Source organism: Nerophis lumbriciformis, unplaced genomic scaffold, assembly GCF_033978685.3.
Source record: "Nerophis lumbriciformis unplaced genomic scaffold, RoL_Nlum_v2.1 HiC_scaffold_927, whole genome shotgun sequence".
Taxonomy (NCBI): domain Eukaryota; kingdom Metazoa; phylum Chordata; class Actinopteri; order Syngnathiformes; family Syngnathidae; genus Nerophis; species Nerophis lumbriciformis.
In genome coordinates this window covers 7-21,491 of record NW_027316928.1, presented here as the reverse complement: position 1 = coordinate 21,491, position 21,485 = coordinate 7, and the positions used below count along the sequence as shown (strand labels likewise).

The 21,485-nt window shown below is 41.7% G+C and overlaps 1 protein-coding gene across 5 annotated transcripts; it reads left to right on the top strand.

The window, feature by feature from the left end:
- Window positions 1–346: 346 nt before the first annotated feature.
- LOC133608529 (uncharacterized) lies at window positions 347–19,319 on the top strand. Of its 5 annotated transcripts, none has more exons than XM_072912789.1 (13): window positions 347–524; window positions 1,719–1,821; window positions 2,114–2,217; window positions 2,300–2,560; window positions 2,663–2,756; window positions 2,854–2,921; window positions 3,020–3,178; window positions 3,688–3,781; window positions 7,788–7,927; window positions 8,139–8,276; window positions 8,423–8,550; window positions 8,755–8,859; window positions 9,351–9,794. In XM_072912789.1, the coding sequence occupies exons 2-13, from the start codon at window positions 1,719–1,721 to the stop codon at window positions 9,649–9,651; spliced, it is 1,695 nt and encodes a 564-aa protein (XP_072768890.1). In that variant the 5' UTR covers window positions 347–524; the 3' UTR covers window positions 9,652–9,794. The 5 variants fall into 5 exon arrangements, with proteins under 5 accessions (XP_072768890.1, XP_072768893.1, XP_072768889.1 ...); XM_072912792.1 differs by lacking the exon at window positions 9,351–9,794 and adding an exon at window positions 9,001–9,225; XM_072912788.1 differs by lacking the exon at window positions 8,423–8,550 and having other exon boundaries at window positions 9,351–19,319.
- Window positions 19,320–21,485: the final 2,166 nt, after the last annotated feature.

The following is a 21,485-nucleotide window of genomic DNA, read 5'->3' as shown; positions in this document are numbered from 1 at the left end:
GCACGTCTGATGTTGCTCACATGTGCTCCACTGAATGCTCAGGGAGTTTGTGCGTTTGCTCACAAACATGCAAAATTTCAGCTAACATTGCCGACTGCCCCTGTTTTTCTGTCGCGTATATGCCGTGTGTGTTTACAGCAACTGCTTTCTGATCATTCTTTCTTTAAAATGATATGCTGCTGATGTTCAGTAGCAGTTCTGAAGTCATGTGAGTGTTAATGCTGCTATAATATGATGTCTTTATTGTGGTTTACCTGTGTTACAACCCTTTTGAAAGTGCAAGGTTATAGAAATATACACAATTTGCTGTTAAATAGAACCTATGTCTATTCTTTGATTCCAGGTTGTGATTCCAGGTTGTGTGCACTGCTTCTGGTGAATTCTTTCAGAGTTGTGAGCACAAAAATTGACCAACACGCATATACATAACAGATATACATAAATTATTCACACAGACACACTCACTACAAAAGCACACAGACACACTCACTGGACACACTTCCCATCACATAGTTCCTGCTAAGGTGAGTGTGATTTATTTTATTTATTGAAATGGCGAGGGGAACAAACAGTCATAACCAGTGTTGGGTTACTTACTGGTAACTAGTTACAGTTACTAGTTACTTTATTTCAAAAGTACCTCGGTCAATAACTCTGTTACTTACACCAAAAAGTTATGCGTTACTGTGAAAATTATCTATTTTGTTACCCCCCGCCCCTTTTTTTTAATGCTCCCATTAATGCTCTTTTATCCTTCATTTCAGTACTGTTATTGCACTGGAGAATAATACACTCTTTTGCTCTACTTTACATGCATTTGCATCACTGAACTCTGCCAAGCAATGTGGTCTACATACAACACACAAAGACTAAGATATGTTTCAAAAGGCTATTTTCTTTCAGGCCACAACAAATTGACAATACTACTTTAAATAGCTGCAACATCATGGCACTTTTACTCTTAAGTAGATAGGATCTTTGATCCTAGACACAACTTACATTTAACTAAAATTATCTTTTCTTTGTGCTCAACAAAATACAAGTAATGTTAAGACACTCGACTTCTGGCTTCACCTTGATGTCATGTTAGTTATGAGAGGTGTGTGTGTGTGTGTGTGTGTGTGTGTGTGTCCCTTTATGGTATGACAGCATGTGAGGTGAGGGACGTCAGTGAGTGAGTGGGCGACAAAGGTGAGGGTGTGCGTGCAGGTGCTCTAGCTTGGTGGATGGCTGCGTCCAATAAAGTTGCAACAAACCGCCGGCCTCGTCATTCGCCCACTTTCGGGTAAAGTGAAGGTTGTTAGCCCCGAAGTACATAGGCCCTGGAGGAACATCTCCCCTGCGCCCCTCAACTACGGTCTGGGAGTCCCCCGTCCCCACCCACAGAAAGCACACCTCTTCTTTTCCAACCCCAGCACTGCTATAAAACACACTCCGATCTTCTGTTTCTAGCCGATACTGGTTATTTTACGTTTTTTTTTTATGTAGTAACGCATCATGTAGTAACGGTAACTGAGTTACTGAATATAAAAAATTACGCATTAGATTACTAGTTAGCGCCCAAACTAACGGCGTTACAGTAACGTGTTACTTTGTAACGCGTTAGTCCCAACACTGGTCATAACCCTATGTGGAAGAACATTGACAACGTTTCACTCTGATCTTTGTGTTTTCTTTGCTACAATTTAACAGCTCTCTTTGTGTGTGTATCTGTTTAGATGCCGCGTGCCAAGGGCCACAGGCGGGCACTAGCCGCCAGGACGAAGTTGGCAGAGCGGCAGTCATCGCCCCCCATGCCTCCTGTGCCCGAGTTCGTCGCTCGTAAGTCTTGCACAGCTTATCGTATGCTTAATAGCAGGGGTGGCCAAAGTGTGGCCCACAGGTCGTTTTTTTACGGCCCCACGGCTCATTTTAAAAATACGATAGGAAAAAAATTATAAACATTAAAAGTGGTATTTAAAGAGCAAACTGGTGAAATGTCTCAAGAAACTGTAGCACTGTTTACTCTAATCACACAAAGCTGCCATGTAGGCTGTTCATTCTGCTTTATAGGTACTCTTCACATGTAGATGAGCATGTGTTTAAGACACAATTTCGTCTCTTCATTACATAGGGCGCGGCACTGGGTTCCGCCACCGCGTGCGGAGGTGGCCGACTTCGGACCTGACTGGCCGTCAGGTGAAGTTTGTCCCTCCAGCTTTCGCCCCGGAGAAGAAGGTAACATTTCTTCTTTCGTCAAGACTGAGTTGTTAGTCATGGTTCTTGTGTCTGTTCTAAAGCAAAGTGTTTGTTGTTTCAGACTGTCTTCGTCATCGGCGACTCCCACCTGAGGGGCCTGGTGGATGGGGACGTCGCCTTACCCAAGGTACCTCTCTCTTTTTCTTTTCTGTCTGTTCCAGGTGGAGGTGCAGCTGACTTGAGGAAAGAGGTGGGGCGCCTGGAGTTCCCGTGGACCCCGGATGTCGTCTGCGTGCTGGCCCCGAGCAACGACCTGGACCGTGGCGATGCGGCGGTGGAGTTCGGCGCGCTCCTGACCAGCGTCCGCAGCCGCTGGCCCAAGGTGTGTTCACTTTTTGTTGTATATTACTGTACAGCTGTTTACAGCAGCCAGTGTTTTTTTATTTATTTTAAGGCATTAATGTGATAAAATTTGTGTCTGTAGGTGTTTGTTCTGGACTTCCCCCCGCGTCTGAACAAACCCGTGGGCCTGCAGGATCTGCTGCGTCAGGAGCACCACCGCGTCGCAGCACGCATGGGTACGTTCATGCTTTCATCTTTGCGCTGGCGCAATTGTCGCTTTCACAGCAAATTCAAAGTATGCAAGTATAATGATTTTCCTTAAATCTGGATCAGGTCTCCCATTCGTGGCTGTGACCAGCAGCTTCCTGCTGGATCGGTTGGAGCTGTGGTGTTATGACGGCGTAAGTACAGCAACTGTACAGTTGTTATGACAGCCTATTTGCTTTCTGTGGTGTTAGATACACTTATGGAGCCAATGTGTTCTGTATCTGTTATTCAGGTGCACCTCAGCGACACAGGTGGCTCGCCCATCCTGGTGAAGCTGTTGTGCGACGCTGCGCTCACCCTCTTCACACCCGATCCCCCTGCACCTCCTTCCCCTGGTCTGAAGGACTGCCTGGATCCCCGGACGTGGCCCAGGGTTGGACAGGAGGGAGAGGTAATGTGTTGCTGTGGGCCGCTGTCTGTATTTTAGAGCTGTTTTTTGTTTTTGTTACTTTTTTATTTATGATAATACATTTTGTATGATGAAATAACTAACGGCTCTATAGTTTATGATATACTTTAACAGTGCACATTTTCTTAAGACGAGGCCTCCTTATAAGAAAGAACAAAATTAAGGAGTGAGTGACAGGTGTTGCTGATTAAACAGCTAAAACAGTCATGTTTTTTGACAGCTTTTTGATGTTATCTTATGCTAAGTATAAGCCTAGTTTTGATTATATTTACTTGTCACAAACATCAAAATAAAAACAGTGAATGTTTTATTGGAGTGTGTTAAGCATGTCTCTTAACGAGTTGGCTGAAACCTTTAGATAAGTTGCCACAGTCTCCGGCTATGGTTTGCTCAGAAACTTTTCTCATTCTGTATACATACAATAAAATAAGTGCCTATTTTTTTGGTATATCACAATGGTAACCGTGTTATACTGCACTTTTCCTGTTTAGATGGCCTGCATCACTGCATCTGCTGTTCTTTGGAGGAAGATGGCAGAGCGGCAGTCATGGACCCCCATGCCTCCTGTCCCCGAGTTGGTCGCTAGTAAGTTTTGTACAGCTTATCATATTGCGTTATAGCATGGGTGTCCAAAGTGCGGCCCTCAGTTAATTTTTTTACGGCCAAAAGACACATTTTATAATTACGATTTGGGGGGGGGGAACAAACATTAAAGGTGGTATTTAAAGAGCAAACTGGTCTGAAGTTGATCTCGAGAATATTGTGTTAAAAGTAAACAGTAAAAAAAAAAAAATTTATAATTCCTTTTTTAACACTTTAATGAGTAGGACCCTTTTATATTCCCTAAAATTTTTGTGTGATTAGTTTTTACGTGTCATTGCTCAAATAATAATAATTAAAATCTCTGTTATGAGTTATTGCCCTTTTTAAGGCTCTATTATATAATCTCAAATATCCTACTTACAAATTTTATTGGGTGAAAATATTGCCTATTTTGTTTTTTTCATGCTAAAGTTTTCTTTGACAAAAACAAAGGGCAATAACTCATAACACCAGAGATTGTAATTAATATTACAATCTCTGGTGTTATGAGTTATTGCCCTTTTTAAGGCTCTATTATTATATAATCTCAAATATCCTACTTACCAATTTTATTGGGTGAAAATATTGCATATTTTGTTTTTTTCATTACAATATATTTTCTTTGACAAAAATAGCATACAATTTTCTTCTTTACAATTTTTTTTATTGATAGATAGACCTAATGTTGATCTAAAGCAGGGGTGTCCAAAGAGCGGCCCGGGGGCCTTTTGCGGCCCCCAGGTCATTTGTAAACGGCCCCACGGCACATTTTATAAATACGATTGGGAAAAACAATTACAATACATTAAAAGTGGTATTTAAGGAGGAAACCGGTGAAATGTAACAAGAAAATGTCGCAATGTTTAATCACACAAAGCTGCCATGTAGGCTGTTTCTTTCTTTAAAAAATACTAATGAATCAAAATCAATGTCATTATGAATTATTGACCTATTCAGAGCTCCAACTACGTCACATTAAATATTTTTGAGATATTTTGGGGGGGAAATGTTGCATATTTTGTTTGCCATGTAACAAAAACTAGCTGTTTTTTTTTGTTTTTTTTAAGAAGGTCCTAAAACCAACTTACCAAATACATACACAACTATATAACTTATAATTGACAGAGATTTGAAGTTGATCTCGAGATTGTGTTAAAAGTAAACACTTTAATGAGTACGACTCTTTTGGATCCCCTACAATTTTAGTGTGATTAGTTTTTAAGTGTCATTGTTCAAATAATAATAATTAATTATAATCTCTGGTGTCATAAGTTATTGACCTTTTTATGGCTCTATTATATAATCTCCAATATCCCACTTACAAATTTTATTGGGTGAAAATATTGCATATTTAGTTATCTTTATTAAAAGAAGGGTTTTCGTTGACAAAAAGAGCATACAATTTTAATCTTTAAAATTTTTTATATTGACAGATAGACCTACTGTTGATCTAGAGCAGGGCTGTCCAAAGTGGGCCCGCAGGTCATTTTTTTAACGGCCCCACGGCACATTTTAAAAATGCGATTGGGGGAAAAAACAACATTAAAAGTGGTATTTAAAAAGCACACAGGTGAAATGTGACAAGAAAATGTAGCAATGTTTACCCTAATCATACAAAGCAGCCATGTAGGCTGTTTCTTTCTTTAAAAAATAATAATGAATCTAAATCAATGTCATTATGTATTATTCACCTATTCAAGGCTTCCATTACATCTCATTAAATATTTTGTGGGGAAAATGTTGCATATTTTGTGTTTGTCATGTAACACAACTCGCTTTTGATTAAAGAAGGGCCTAAAACGAACTTACAAATAACATAAACAACCATAAAACTTATAATTGACAGATATATCTGAAGTTGATCTCGAGATTATTGTGGTAAAAGTCAACAGTAAAAAAACACAATTATTATTTATTTTTTAACACTAACGAGTAGGACCCTTTTGGATTCCCTACAATTTTAGTGTGATTAGTTTTTCTGAGTCGTTGGTCTAAAAATAATAATGATCAATGGTGTTATGAGTTATTGACCTTTTGACGGCTCTATTATATAGTCTCTAATATCCCACATACTCATTTTATTGGGTGAAAATATTGCTTATTTACTTTTTTTTCATTAATAAAATGGTTTTCTTTGACAAAAAGACCATACAATTTTAATCTTTAAAAAATGTTACATTGACAGACCTAATGTTTATCTTGAGCAGGGGTATCCTAAGTGCGGCCCGGGGGACATTTGCGGCCCGCAGGTCATTTTTAACGGCCCCAAGGCACATTTCAAAAATACGATTGAAAACATGTAAAAGCTTACAAGTGGTATTTAACGAGCAAACTGGTGAAATGTAACAAGAAAATGTAGCAATGTTTACTCTAATCACACAAAGCTGCCATGTAGGCTGTTTCTTCCTTTCAAAAAATAATAATGATTCAAAATCTGTCATTATGAATTATTGACCTATTCAAGGCTTCCATTACATCACATTAAATATTTGGAGATATTTTTTGGGGAAAATGTTGCATATTTTGTTTGCCATGTAAAAATCACATCTGTTTTTTTTTTTTTAATAAGTCACTAAAACAAACAAACAACAAACATAAACAACCATAACACTTATAATTGACAGATCTGAAGTTGATCTCGAGATTATTGTGTTAAAAGTACACAGTAAAAAAAACACAATTTATAATTTACTTTTTTGACACTTTAATTAGTTTTGTATTACCTAAAATTTTACTGTGATTTGATTTTAAGTGTCATTGCTCAAAAAATAATAATTACAATCTCTGGTGTTATGAGCTATTGCCCTTTTTAAGGCTCTTATTATATAATCTCAAATATCCTACTTACACATTTTATTGGGTGACATTATTGCATATTTTGTTTTTTTCTTTAAAAAAGTTTTTCTTTGACAAATATAGCATACTATTTTAATCTTTAAAAAATGTTATATTGATTGGTAGACCTAATGTTGATCTAGAGCAGGGGTGTCCAAAGAACGGCCCGGGGGCCATTTGCGGCCCCCAGGTCTTTTTTAGGCGGCCCCACGGCACATTTTAAAAATACGATTGGGAAATAAAACTACAAACCATTAAGTGGTATTTAAAAAGCTAACAGGTGAAATGTAACAAGAATATGTAGCAATGTTTAATCACTCAAAGCTGCCATGTAGGCTGTTTCTTTCTTTAAAAAATAATAATTAATCTATGTCATTATGAATTATTGACCTATTCAGAGCTGCAATTACATCACATTAAATATTTTGAGATATTTCTTGGGGAAAATGTTGCATATTTGATTTACCATGTAAATAAACTAGCTTTTTTTTTTTTTTTAATAAGGTCCTAAAACGAACTTACCAAATACATAAACAACCATAACACTTATAATTGACAGAGATTTGAGGTTGATCTCGACATTGTGTTAAAAGTAAACACTTTAATGAGTAGGACCCTTTTGGATCCCCTACAATTTTAGTTAGATTAGATTTTAAGTGTCATTGTTCAAATAATAATAATTAATTATAATCTCTGGTGTTATAAGTTATTGACCTTTTTATGGCTCTATTATATAATCTCTAATATCCCACTTAAAATTTTTATTGTGTGCAAATATTGCATATTTTGAGTTTTCTCATTAAAAAAGGGTTTTCTTTGGGAAAAAAATAAAATTACTATTTATATGTTTAACAATTGTTATATTGCCCTACTGTTGATCTAGAGATTTAAAAACTTGACGAATAACACCAATTATACTGAATAATGACACATTTTCTGGACAAAAACCCTTTGTAGTCCCTGGGATCAAGCCTGAGTGGAAGCCTAACTGTATATTCTTTATACATGTATTGCTTTTTTAAATAATAAATATCAAAATGGGCCCTGCTAGCTTCGATTTTTCTATGTGCGGCCCTCAGTGGAAAAAGTTTGGACACCCCTGCTTTATAGGTACTCTTCACATGTAGATGAGCATGTGTTTAAGACACAATTTCTTATCTTCATGCCGACACAGGTGGCTCGCCCATCCTGGTGGAGCCTGCGCCTCCTTCCCCTTGGTGGACGCCGCCACCTGCCCTGGTGACTGGGCCAGAACCCCTGCCCCGTCGGCGCCCAGATCCCCGGAGGTGGACCACGGTTGGACGGGAGGGAAAGGTAATGTGTTGCTGTGGGTCGCTGTCTATTTTAGAGCCGTTTTCGCTTATTTTTATTGGAGTGTGTTAAGCATGTCTCTTCTTATTAACGAGTTGGCTGAAACCTTTAGAAACGTTGCCTCAGTCTCTGGCTATTGTTTGCTCACAAACCTTTCTCATTCTGTATATATAAAATTAATAACTAAGTGCCTTTTTTTTTTTATGTTTGGAAGGCTGGAACACAGCCGGTGCAACAGTCCCTTCCCATCCCGTCCAACCCTGTGTGGTTCAGCAGTCCTATGTTGGATGCCATGGAGGAGTTCGCTCCTTCCTCTGACTCCAACTGCACTGCTATCCCACCACCTGGCCAGGTAATGTGTGTCATAAACTTCTTTCTACGTATAGTGTCAATAACGAATCTAAGACAATGATGTATAAAACATGTGTATACTACACTTTCTCTGTGTAATAATACATCTTCTACTACTTATCCGGGCTTGGGTCGCGGGGGCAGTAGCCCAAACCTCCCTCTCCTCAGCCACTTCCGCCTGCTCTTCCTGGGGGATCCCGAGGCGCTCCCAAGCCTGCTGAGAGACATAGTCTCTTCAGCGTGTCCTGGGTCTTCCTCGTGGTCTCCTACTGGTGGTACATGTCCTGAACACCAACAGCAAGGCGTCCTAATAAAATGCCCAAGCCATTTTACAACTGTTATTACTATTACCATTTTTACCACTAGTTGTTAATCAAATGTTGGGCAATTTTTAAGTATGTGATACATAATTGTACAATATCCAATAGAGTATGCCTTAAGTAGACAGCCTTTATGAATTTTTCTTTTCATTTTAATAGGCTTCTCCTGGGAGGTGTCGTCGGAGACCTGTGGCTGTCAGGCGCACCGGACGGAGGGAGTTCGCTCCTTCCTCCGACTGCACTGCTGTCCCACCACCTGGCCAGGTAATGTGTCATAAACCTCTTTCTACGTATACTGTCAATAACAAATCGAAGACACTGATGTGTATACAACACATTCTCTGTGTAATAATCCATTCATCCATCTTCTACTGCTTATCTGGGCTTGGGTCGCGGGGGAAGCAGCCCAATCAGGGAAGCCCAAACTTCCCTCTCCTCAGCCACTTCCGCCTGCTCTTCCCGGAGGATCCCGAGGCGTTCCCAGGCCTGCTGAGAGACATAGTCTTTTCAGCGTGTCCTGGGTCTTCCTCGTGGTCTCCTACCGCGGTGGTACATGTCCTGAACACCTCAACAGCAAGGCGTCCTAATAAAATGCCACAGCCATTATACATCTGTTATTACTATTACCATTACTACCACTAGTTGTTAATCAATAGTTGTGAAATTTTTTAGTATGTGATACATAATTGTAAAATATCCAATAAAGTATGCCTTAAGTAGACAGCCTCTATACATTTTGCTTTTAATTTCTATAGGCTTCTCCTGATATGCGTCGTCGGAGACCTGTGGCCGTCAGGCGCGCCGGACGGAGGGAGCAGGTTGGTGTCACCGTTTCTCCCTTACATTTTCAGGTGCCTGCGGTCTGTGGGGAGCCAACGGTCATCAGGGAGGAGCCTGCTGTCCAGGAGGAATCCCAGGTGCCGCTGCAGGTCTCCACAGATAAGGTTGCTTCTTTTCCTTTACCTAGTGATAGTGGTACTGTTAGTGTTGCTGAACCTCAGTCCGTCTGTGGTCGTGTGGCAATGGTCGCGAGGGATTGTCGGGGAATTAGGTTAACTAAGGTTGTGCGCGGATCTTTTCACCAGGGGGATAGCAGGTTTAGTTACGGAGGGATGCAGTGCATGGCCATTGCTGCAAGTAGTATAGCTAAGCATGTGGTGAAAAGCGTGTTTTCGTGGGAGACACAGGAGCTTGATCGCATTCTGTATTCCGGCGATGAATTATACAGTAGTTTGCGCAACCTGGGTATTTTTAGCCATCCGTCGCATTTTTTGTCCGTGCCGGATCTACCTAGTAATGTAGTTATTGACGAGCAGTTGTTTAGTTTTCATTTTTGTCAACACCCAGCATCTGGTGCTGTGGGTGTTGAGCAGGAAAACGGTCCCTTTGTGACTCTGCGTAATGGATTAGAGGGAATTTTCAGGCAGTACAGCATGTGTCTGCTGACACTGGTAACGTCTACATCTGCCATCATCTGTGAGAATGGACAGTTCGCTGTGGTCGACAGTCACTCACGTAGTAGCTGTGGCCTGGTAGATCACAACGGTACCAGTGCAATACTGCACTTCTCCTGTTTAGATGACCTGCATCACTACATCTGTTGTTTGGCTGACGCTCTCAGTCCAGGGCCGCAGCCTTTTGAGCTGTGTGGCGTTAGGGTTAGTGTAGGTGCAAGTCCAGCGTTGTCTGGAGCTTCTGTAGAGAGTTGCATCTTTGAGATGAACACTGCTGCAGCACCTGAGCTTAGTGACATCAAAGATGTTTGTGCCACCACCTCCTTGTTTGAGAGTGATGCAGGTCCAGCTGTGAGCCACGCACAATCCGGTGTTTCTGTGGAGAGTGGCTTCATAGAGATGAGCACTGCTTCGGCACCAGGATTTAGTGACCTTGCAAAAAATTCTGCAGTGAGCCATGCACAATCCGGTGTTTCTGTGGAGAGTGGCTTCATAGAGATGAGCACTGCTTCGGCACCAGGATTTAGTGACCTTGCAAACAATTCTGCAGCCCCATCTGTGTGTCAGAGTGGGGCTGGTGTTGAAGCGAGCCCAGCACTGTCTGGCGCTTCTGTTCTCACTTTTTTAAGTGAAGTTAGCAGTGGCTCAACAGCAGAATTTGTTGCCAATGATGGCAAAAAGCGTAAGATTTTTTCCCGTGAACGCATGTCTAAACAATCAAAGTGTTTTGATAGCGTTATAGTCAACTCTGATGTAGTGTTTATCACTGCATCAGAGATTGGGAAATTGTTTTTCCGTCCCCTCGGTGATGACGTTTGTAGGGCTTTGTGTAGTCAATTAAAAGTTGATTTTATGAAAGTCGGTGGTCTGGTGCATAGAGAGGTGGGCTACTTGGGTGTTCCTTGCCTTAGTGAGAAAATAGTTCCGGATGGGAACTGCTTTTTCAGAGCTGTCTCTCAGGCTGTCAGTGGTTCACAGAAGAACCATCGTAAGATTAGACTGGCTGCCTGTAGAGAGCTAGAAAAGAATGAGGCTAGGTATCGGGGTCTTTTGAGGAGCGAGATGTCTCTTTTAGAGTACATCAAGCAGTCCAGGATGAAGTGTGTCAATACTTGGGCCACAGAGGTTGAAATCCAGGCCACTGCAGATTATTTAGGCATTGACATTTTTACATTTCATGATGGTCGTTGGCTAAAGTATCGTTGCAGCAGTAAGTGTTTGTCTGCGGACTGCATTTACTTGGAGAATGTCGGGGGCCAGCATTTTGAGTACGTTGTTTGTGTTTTAAAGCCTGGACTGCAAAGTTGTCATGGTTATTGTAAATTAGGCTGGGATATCGGCTGTAGCACTAGGTCTTCAGTGAAAGATGGACTGGGGCAGGCAGTAGATGGGATAACTTCTCTAGATTCAGGTAAAGATTTTATAGAGGTTGTCGAGGGCAGTACAATGAGTAGGGATTCTAGTGCGACAAAGTATTTAAAGCGCAAGAAAAGACTGCAGGATACATTTAATGTTAGCCGTCGCGAGAGACGTGCCCTGCTTTATAGGAAAATGTATAGTGAGGACTTAAACTTCAGGGAGAGCTATACATCACGAAGTGTTGAGAAATACAGATCTAGCTTTGAGCACAGGTACAGCGCTAAAGCACGCAGTGTACGGAAATATAGTTTGAATTTAGAACACAAGTACAGCGTTAAAGCACGCAGTCTAGGCAAGTACAGGGAGAATTTAGAACACAGACACATGGTTAAGGCACATAGTGTCGGGAAATATAAAGAAAATTTACCACACAAATATAGGGTTAAGGCACGTAGTGTTGGTAAATATAAAGAAAATTTAGAACATAAAGATAGGATTAAAGCACGCAGTGTTGGTAAATATAAAGAAAATTTAGAACATAAAGATAGGATTAAAGCACGCAGTGTTGGTAAATATAAAGACAATTTAGAACATAAAGAGAGGATTAAAGCACGCAGTGTTGGTAAATATAAAGACAATTTAGAACATAAAGATAGGATTAAAGCACGCAGTGTTGGTAAATATAAAGACAATTTAGAACATAAAGATAGGATTAAAGCACGCAGTGTTGGTAAATATAAAGACAATTTAGAACATAAAGATAGGATTAAAGCACGCAGTGTTGGTAAATATAAAGACAATTTAGAACATAAAGATAGGATTAAAGCACGCAGTGTTGGTAAATATAAAGACAATTTAGAACACAAAGATAGGATTAAAGCACGCAGTGTTGGTAAATATAAAGAAAATTTAGAACATAGAGACGCGGTTAAACTAGCCAGCAAAAGGCAGTATAGTGTTAGTTTAAAACATAGGCAGCAAGTAATAGCTAGTGTACAGCTGAGTCGGAAGCAGAGGCTGGAGAGGTCTGTAGATTTTGGTTTTGTCATGGATAGTTTTTTGGATAAGGTTAGACACGGACCGGATTTCGTGTGTAGTGTTTGTCATAGGCTGCAGTTTAAATATCAGGTGCTGCGCTGTGAGAGGGAAGTATATGCAGCACGTTTAGCAACGGCAGGCATTGCAAATAATTGCATTAGTGAGCATTATCTGCATAGTTGTGATGATAAGTGTGTTGAGCCCTGTCCCATTGTTGAGTCCAGAGGTCAGTTGTGGATTTGTTTTACTTGTCATAGTAAGATCAGTAAAGGTCAATTCCCAGCTGAATGTTGGAACAATAACTTAGCTGTACACCCCATTCCTCCAGAACTGGGATGTCTGAATAGCTTAGAGCAGCACCTGATAGCTTTACGCATCCCTTTTATGAAGGCGTTGGCGTTGCCCAAGGGTGGTCAGAATGGTGTACACGGGCCAGTTACTTGTGTTCCGGCCAACATTGTACAAACCACAAATGTGTTGCCGCGGTCCAGTACGGAGGGGTCTCTGCTTCAAGTTAAGTTAAAACGGAAATTAACCTACAAAGGACACTACGAGTATCAATTTGTTGACTCGTGGCGTGTCAGGCGTGCTATAGAGTACTTAAAGAGAACAAATGTCTTGTATAAAGACATTGAGTTCAACGAGGAATGGTTAAATGATTTTTGTAGGGAGGAAGAGGTTGTTGTAGAGCCTGGTCAGGGTAAGCAGGTTGTTGTCGACACACAGTCCAGTGAGGATGAGGCTGTAGAGCAGGAAATTGGGGCAGAAGAGGAATCCGAAGACATAGCACAAGATGAAATGTTACATGACAGACAACAGCACTGCATGTTTCAGGACACTTGTCTTATGCCTGTTGATATCGGTCAGGAAGCATTAGATCAGTATTTTGCGGATGTTGTATGTCTGGCCCCCGCGGAAGGTAATAGTCCGGTTAGAATGCTTTCTGACAAATTAAATGAGGCGAAATGTTTCCCTGTGCTGTTTCCGACGAGCACAAATACATTCCACACCCGCCGCACGCATCGCTTAACATTGTCGCGCTACTTTAATAATCGGGTAATGCACGCCGACGGCCGTTTTGCGCGCAATGTGGAATACATATTCTTTAGCCAGTATATGTCCGAATTAGACCAAGTGATAAGTAGTATTTCGGTCGCCATGCGTAAAGGTAAGGGGGGTCAGCATTCTCAGCGGATTTCCCCGGGCATGCTCAAAGACGACGAGTCTCTGAAGCGCTTGCTACAGTTCGATGACGGTTTTCGTTTCCTTCGGCCCATTCGCGGGACGCCAGCTTTTTGGTCTTCCGTTCAGAAAGACCTTTTGGCTTGTGTCCGCCAATTGGGGATTCCTACATGGTTCTGCTCTTTTTCTTCTGCTGATTTGCGCTGGCAAAATCTCCTTGCCAGCATCCTGAGACAGGAAGGCAGACAGCAGACAGTAGAACAGTTAGAGTGGGCCGATAGGTGCGAGCTGTTGCGTCGCAACCCGGTCACAGCCGCGAGGATGTTTGACTACAGGTGGCACTGTTTTTTGAAGGAAGTACTCATGTCCCCGTCTCAACCAGTTGGCAAGATTGTAGATTTCTTTTATCGCATTGAGTTCCAGCAGCGTGGGTCCCCCCATGTTCATGCGCTGTTTTGGATTGAGGGAGCTCCCCAAATTTATAAAAACACAGATGTAGAAGTTGCAGAGTTTGTTGATAAATATGTGACATGTGAGCTACCCTCTGGCGATGACACACTATTGGAAGTTGTGTCATCGGTTCAAACGCATTCAAAACGGCATTCAAAGTCATGTCGTAAAAATAAAACGGTATGTCGTTTCAATTTTCCAAAACCCATCTCTGCACGCACGTTCATCTGCAAAATCAAAGAATGTGTTTGTCCTAAAAAGGGAACGGGGACAGAGGGTGATCGCACTTCAGAAAACAGGCCAAAGTGCACCTGTTTTGACGATGAGGGAAGGAAGATGCCAAAGGAGGTTGCGAAGATGTTTATGGAGAGAGTAAAGAATGCCATGGGGAGGGAGGAGCCTTTTGGTAGTGTAGAAGAGTTGTTTGCCAGTGTGGGCATCAACCAGGAAGTCTTTGAGCTCGCTTATAGGCGGCTGGAGACTAAGAATAAGGTGGTTTATAGGCGAGGGGTAAACGACACCTGGGTTAACCAGTATAATAGGAATCTATTGAAGTGTTGGAACGCTAACATGGACATTAGCTTTGTCACTGACGCCTACGCAGTCATCATATACATCATAAAGTACATCACAAAATCAGAGACCGAAATGGGTCTGTTATTGAGCAATGCCCTTAAGGAAGCAAATAAACTAGGAAATCTCTCTGCTAAAGACGCTCTAAAGAAACTGGGCAGTGTATATTTACACAACAGAGATGTCTGCGCTCAGGAGGCAGTGTATAGGCTAATGAGCATGCATTTGAAAGAATGTTCCAGGAAGGTCGTGTTTATTCCAACAGGGAATAACATTGTGCGGATGAGTTTACCCCTCAGTGTGTTGTTGCAAAGGGCTTCCTCAGAGGGCCTTAGGTCCGAAAACATGTGGATGACAAGCATTGTCGAGAGGTATAAGAACAGGCCCGATAGTGTCGTGTTTGAGGATATGTGCATAGCCACGTTTTGTTCGGAGTATCGTATTCTCAGCCAGAATGAAAACTCGGACAATAAAATCGAACTTCAAGGGGGTTTAGGGTTCGTCTTGCGGAGAACACGAACGCAGTTTGCCGTCGTTCGCTACATGCGGTTCAAATTGGACAAACAGGAGGAAGCCCACTTTCAGAGTTTGCTGCAGTTGTTCCTTCCTTATAGAACTGATTTAGAGCTCAAGCCGGAAGGCTTTGAGTTCTACAAACAGTTCCACGAGGAAGGTAATGTGACGTCGGCTGGCGGGACCGAGCGGCCAGTGCGAGACGTCGTCGATGAAAACAGGGCAAAGTTTGAAGTGGACTGTCCTCGATTAGAGCGTGCGCAGGAGATTGCGGACCTGTTGGGCGGTGTCGACGAGGATGCGTGGGGGGACCTTTGTCCTGAACAGCAAGTCGAACACATGGAATGTTTAGATGAGAGGCGGCAGCAGCAGCAGGGGGAAATTGGGGACGAGCAGCTAGTTGAATTGGAGGAAAATGTCCCCGATTTGTTTGTTGGTGGTAAACAAGTAGCTACAATCGAGAGAAACACCAACATTTTGCCTAGAAGGGAGGGTTTAGCTCTGGTCCTTTCTCTCAATGAGACGCAGAGGAGCATTTTTGATAGGATTAGGAAATGGTGCCTAGAAAAGGTGATGGGAAAAACCCCAGAACCTTTCCATGTGTTCGTAACTGGTGGGGCAGGTACTGGAAAAAGCCATTTGATTAGAGCTATCCAGTACGAGGCAGGGAGACTATTGTCACGTCTGTACCAACCGGATGAAACCTGCGTACTCTTAACTGCTCCCACAGGCATCGCTGCATACAGTTTACATGCAGCCACAATTCACCACACCTTCAGTATTGGCATGCAGGTTAGTTTACCGTATATCCCTCTGGGTGAAGATAAGATAAACTCCTTGAGGGCTCAATTTGGTCACCTACAAATTCTAATCATTGACGAAATCAGTATGGTAGATCATCATCTTTTAGCTTATGTGCATGGCCGGTTAAGGCAAATTAAACAGACGGGGGACTTTTCTCCATTTGGCAACGTTAGTGTTGTAGCTGTTGGTGACTTTTATCAGTTGCCGCCCGTTAAAGGGAGGCCGCTGTACACCTGTCAGGTGGGTGTGGACCTCTGGTGTCATTTCACAAAGGTAGAACTAAAAACAGTTGTGAGGCAAAAAGATAGTGTCTTTTCTGAGCTGCTAAATAGACTTAGAGTTCGGTCAAAGGAAACCCCCTTATCGCAAAGCGACGTCGATATCCTCAAGTCTCGGGAGACGGGGGAACAGAGCGCTGCTTTGCATATTTATCCCACGAATATGCAAGCCAGCGAGCATAATCTGAAGCGGTTATTCGCAACCTGTCCAGATTATGTTACAATTGAGGCCCAAGATTTTATTAACAGCAGGAAGACGGGTGAATTAGAGCGCGTGGTCGGGCATCACGGTAAAACGTCGTACACGTGTTTGGCCAAGAGTTTGTGTTTGGCTCCGGAAGCACGTGTCATGCTTTGTAAAAATGTTGCTGTGGCAGACGGTCTGGTCAATGGCGCATGTGGAACGGTGACTTATATTCAATTTGGAGCAGATGAAGACTTCCCCCTCGTAGTCTATGTCAAATTTGATGATCCTAAGATAGGCTCACAAAGGAGAAAGGAACGTTCCCATGCTGCTGTAGAATGCCCGCATTCTACTGCCATTGACCCCGTGGAGGATTCGGCGACAAAACGCGGCGGTTTGCGTCGTCAGTTTCCTCTTAAACTCGCGTGGGCCTGCACTGTTCACAAAGTGCAAGGTCTAACTGTCGACGAGGCTGTCGTGTGTTTACACAAGATTTTTGCAGCTGGGCAGGCGTATGTCGCCCTCAGTCGTGTTAGGGATATATCCGGCCTTGTGATTACAGATTTTGAGGAAAAGGCCATTTACTGCAAGCACACCGTCAAGGGGGCATTGGATAGCATGCCCCCATTCCTACTTGAACAGCCACAGCCTTCATTAGAAACTCCCTGTTTCTCTGTGTATTTACTTAACGTCCAAAATTTACGTTGCCACGTCGCTCATTTGGTGTCTTGTACGCAGCATTTACAGCCTACCTGTATTGCTGTCACAGAGACGTGGCTCAGTGCACAATCCTCAACAGACTGTGTCCAAATAGAGGGATACACTTTCCACAGTCGTCCTCGAGCCTTGTGTTACAGCAGCAATGATGTCAAATTATCTGAGATTAGAGATCTCGAACATGGCGGAGTGGGATTATATGTTGTAGATAATTCGGACTGTGAGATTCTGCAGGTGCCCGATTTAAATCTGGAGTGCTTGGTGTGCCTGTTTACCAAAGAGAACCTTTTGATGGCAGTAATTTATCGTCCGCCATGTTATCCAATTTCTCTTTTTAAATCCAATCTGGTTAAGTTACTTGATTGTGTCAATCCCATCAGTAACACAATTGCTATAATGGGCGATTTTAATGAAGACCTCCTCAAACATTCATCAATTTCTAAATTAATGGGCCAAAATGGATTTTGCCAGCATGTAACACAAGAGACTACAGAGAGTGGGACATTAATTGACCATGTTTATGTCAAAACAACACAGTATGCTGTGGATTGTGCAGTGGTGTCCACTTATTTCAGTGACCACGAAGCCATCCTGTGTGGTTTTCGTGGTCAAGATGAAGGTGATACGTTTGATTTGGATGTCTTGTTTGCAGATAGTTTTGCTGACGAAGAGGGTCCCTAAACATCATCACAACCGTCAACCCCCAAAATGGATTAACTTGCTGGAATACAAAAGACCATATAACATGCATGTGAAAAAGTGCAATATATTTATCTGTACAGTACCGTAATCTATTTATTTATTATACATATATTTATATATTTTTATATATTTATTTATTTATACATGCACCTTATTGCATTTTTATCCTGCACTGACAGGGAAAACTTCTAGTTTGTAGATGATAATGTATTACTAGATTTGATGTAGAAATGTTTTAGTTCGGTGTTAGTATATCTTGTTGTCATGTCTTGTGAGCATGTTTTCTTTAGTTATGTTGTGTTTCTTTAAAACGCCACTGGTTCCTGTTTTTTCACCCTCTTGTTTTGTTTCCCTGTCAACTCATTAGTTGCACCTGTTTCACGTTTTGGACTCAAGCACCTGTCTCCATGTCATTATTTACGCCTGGTTTTTCTGTTGGTCCTTCTGGTGTCGTCGTTGATTTTTTTCATGCTGTTTCATGCAATAACTCTGCTCTTCTCATGCTGCATGTCTTTTGTTGATTCATAGCCACAGTTAGCGACTTTTGTTTCATGTCTATAGTTGAGGCTATGTGTTACTTTTTTTGTCTCCGCCTTGTGCGCGCCTTTTCTTTGCACCCTTACCTTCACGCCACGTACCGTCACTTCACTTTGCATGCCGGAATAACATACCTCAACCCCAGTCCTCGCTATGTCCCTGGTTTTTCTGTTGGTCCTTATGGTGTCGTCGAATTTTTTCCTGCTCTGTTCATGCTGTTCCATGCAATACGTCTGCTCTTCTCATGCTGCATGCCTTACCAAGTAAGTTTTTTTTTTTTTTTTCATAGCCACAGTTAGCGAGTTTTGTTTCATGTCTATAGTTGAGGCTAAGTGTTAGGTTTTTTTTTACCTTGCCTTGTGCGCACCTTTTCTTTGCACCCTTACCTTCACGCCACGTCCCGTCACCTTCCTTTGCATGCTGGAATAACATACCTCAACCCCAGTCTTTGCTATGTCCCTGGTTTTTCTCTTGGTCCTTATGGTGTCGTCGCTTTTTTCCTGCTCTGTTCTTGCTGGGTTTGCATGCCGCTTTGCATGGCTTTGCATGCCTGGGGGACAATGGATCAGCGTTCACGTCGCGTCCCCTGTCAGTACCCACGTTCACCGGGGGAAACCAATGATCCTACCTGTACATGTTTATATTCTCTCAGGGACTGTTGTTTGCTTGTCTTGTTTGTATGGGGTTTAAATGTACAGATGCCGGGATACAGACAAGGTAGGTAATGTGCAGGTAATGATATATTGACTGGGTGACGGCAGGAAGCACCAGCGTGACCCGAGGTTGTAGAGCAGGTAGAGATAGAAATATATATATATAAATATTACTACTAATACTATAGCTGCTGCTAATACACATATTAATAACATAATATTACAATAGCTGCTATTACTATCACTACTAATAATAATAATACACAAAAGCTGCTGCTGCTGCTACAATTACTATCACTACCAATGCTACAAATGCTAATTTTACTATTACGACTACTTAAATTGCGGATGTTACTAATAATAATTTGACTACAATAGCTGCTGCTACTACTACTATTACATTTACGACTACTACTAATAATACAGTTGCGGTTGTTAATAATTATACTACAATTACTACTACTAATGCTGCTGTTACTAATACTACAAATACAATAACTGTTGATACTATTACAATTACTGCTAATAATAACACTACAATTTGTACGCCTACTAACCACAATGCTGCACTTATTACTACAAATGCTGATGTTACTAATACTAAAAATACTACAATGGTATGTCAGACTTAGCTTTGTCGTGGGTTAACTCTTATCTTACTGACAGGATGCAATGCGTCTCCCATAATAATGTGACCTCAGACTATGTTAAGGTAACGTGCGGAGTTCCTCAGGGTTCGGTTCTTGGCCCTGCACGCCAGGCGACATCATACGCAAATACAGTGTTAGTTTTCATTGTTATGCTGATGACAGCCAACTCTACATGCCCCTAAAGCTGACCTACACGCTGGATTGTAGTCAGCTGGAGGCGTGTCTTAATGAAATTACACTATGGATATCCGCTAACTTCTTGTAACTCAACGCCAAGAAAACGGACATGCTGATTATCGGTCCTGCTAAACACCGATATTTATTTAATAATACCACCTTAACATTTGACAACAAAACAATTACACAAGGCGAATCAGTAAAGAATCTGGGTATTATCTTCCACCCAACACTCTCCTTTGAGTCACACATTGACAGTGTTACTAAGACGGCCTACTTTCATCTCCGTATTATCGCAAATATTCTTTCTATTTTATCCACTAGCGACGCTGAGATCATTATTCATGCGTTCGTTGTATTGTACCATATGTCCCGGCAAGAAATCTGCGTTCAAAGAACTCCGGCTTATTAGTGATTCCCAGAGCCTAAAAAAAGTCTGCGGGCTATACAGCGGTTTTTATTCGGGCTCCAGTACTATGGAATGCCCTCCCGGTAACAATTACAGATGCTACCTCAGTAGAAACATTTAAGTCCCATCTTAAAACTCATTTGTATACTCTAGCCTTTAAATAGACCCCCCTTTAGACCAGTTGATCTGCCGTTTCTTTTCTTTGCTCCTCTGCTCCCCTCGCGGGGGGCACAGGTCCGGTGGCCATGGATGAAGTGCTGGCTGTCCAGAGTCGGGACCCCGGGGTGGACCGCTCGCCTGTGCATCGGCTGGCAACATCTCTGCGCTGCTGACCCGTCTCCGCTCGAGATGGTGTCCTGTTGGCCCCACTATGGACTGGACTCTTACTATTATGTTGGATCCATTATGGACTACACTCTCACAATATTATGTCACACCCACTCGACATTCATTGCATTCAATCTCCCCTAGAGGGGGGGGGGGTTACCCACATATGCGGTCCTCTCCAAGGTTTCTCATAGTCATTCACATCGACGTCGCACTGGGGTGAGTTTTTCCTTGCCATTATGTGGGCTTTGTACCGAGGATGTCGTTGTGGCTTGTGCAGCCCTTTGAGACACTTGTGTTTTAGGGCTATATAAATAAACATTGATTGATTGATACTACTATTACAATTACTGCTAAGAATAACACTATTAGTACGCCTACTAACCACTATGCTGCACTTACTACTACAAATGCTGCTGTTACTAATACTAAAAATACTACAATAACTGCTGCTAATACTAATACTACCATTACAACTACTGCCAATAGTAATATTACTACACCTACTACTCACAATACTACAATTACTACTACAAATGCTGTTACTAATACTACAAATACAATAACTGTTGCTAATACTACTATTACAATTACTGCTATTAATAATACTACAATTACTACTTCTACTAATGATACTACTATTACAATTACTGCTAATAGTCATACTACAATTACTACGACTACAAATCATAATACTACAATTACTACTACTAACAATAATAATACTATAACTACTAACAATAGTGATACTATAACTACTACTAATAATACAATTATTACTAATACCAAAACTACTAGTTTTACTACTAGTATTACAGCTATAACTACTACCAATACGAATGTTGTCGATACATGAAACAAAAACCTATGTAGGTCTCAATTA

Bases quoted from the DNA above. Each gene is read 5' to 3' on its own strand.
- LOC133608529 (XM_072912788.1), top strand. From the start codon at position 1,719: ATGCCGCGTGCCAAGGGCCACAGGCGGGCACTAGCCGCCAGGACGAAG. The intron at 2,218-2,299 runs GTAACATTTCTT...TTGTTGTTTCAG, and splicing joins CTTTCGCCCCGGAGAAGAAG to ACTGTCTTCGTCATCGGCGA. The intron at 8,860-9,350 runs GTAATGTGTCAT...TAATTTCTATAG, and splicing joins CTGTCCCACCACCTGGCCAG to GCTTCTCCTGATATGCGTCG.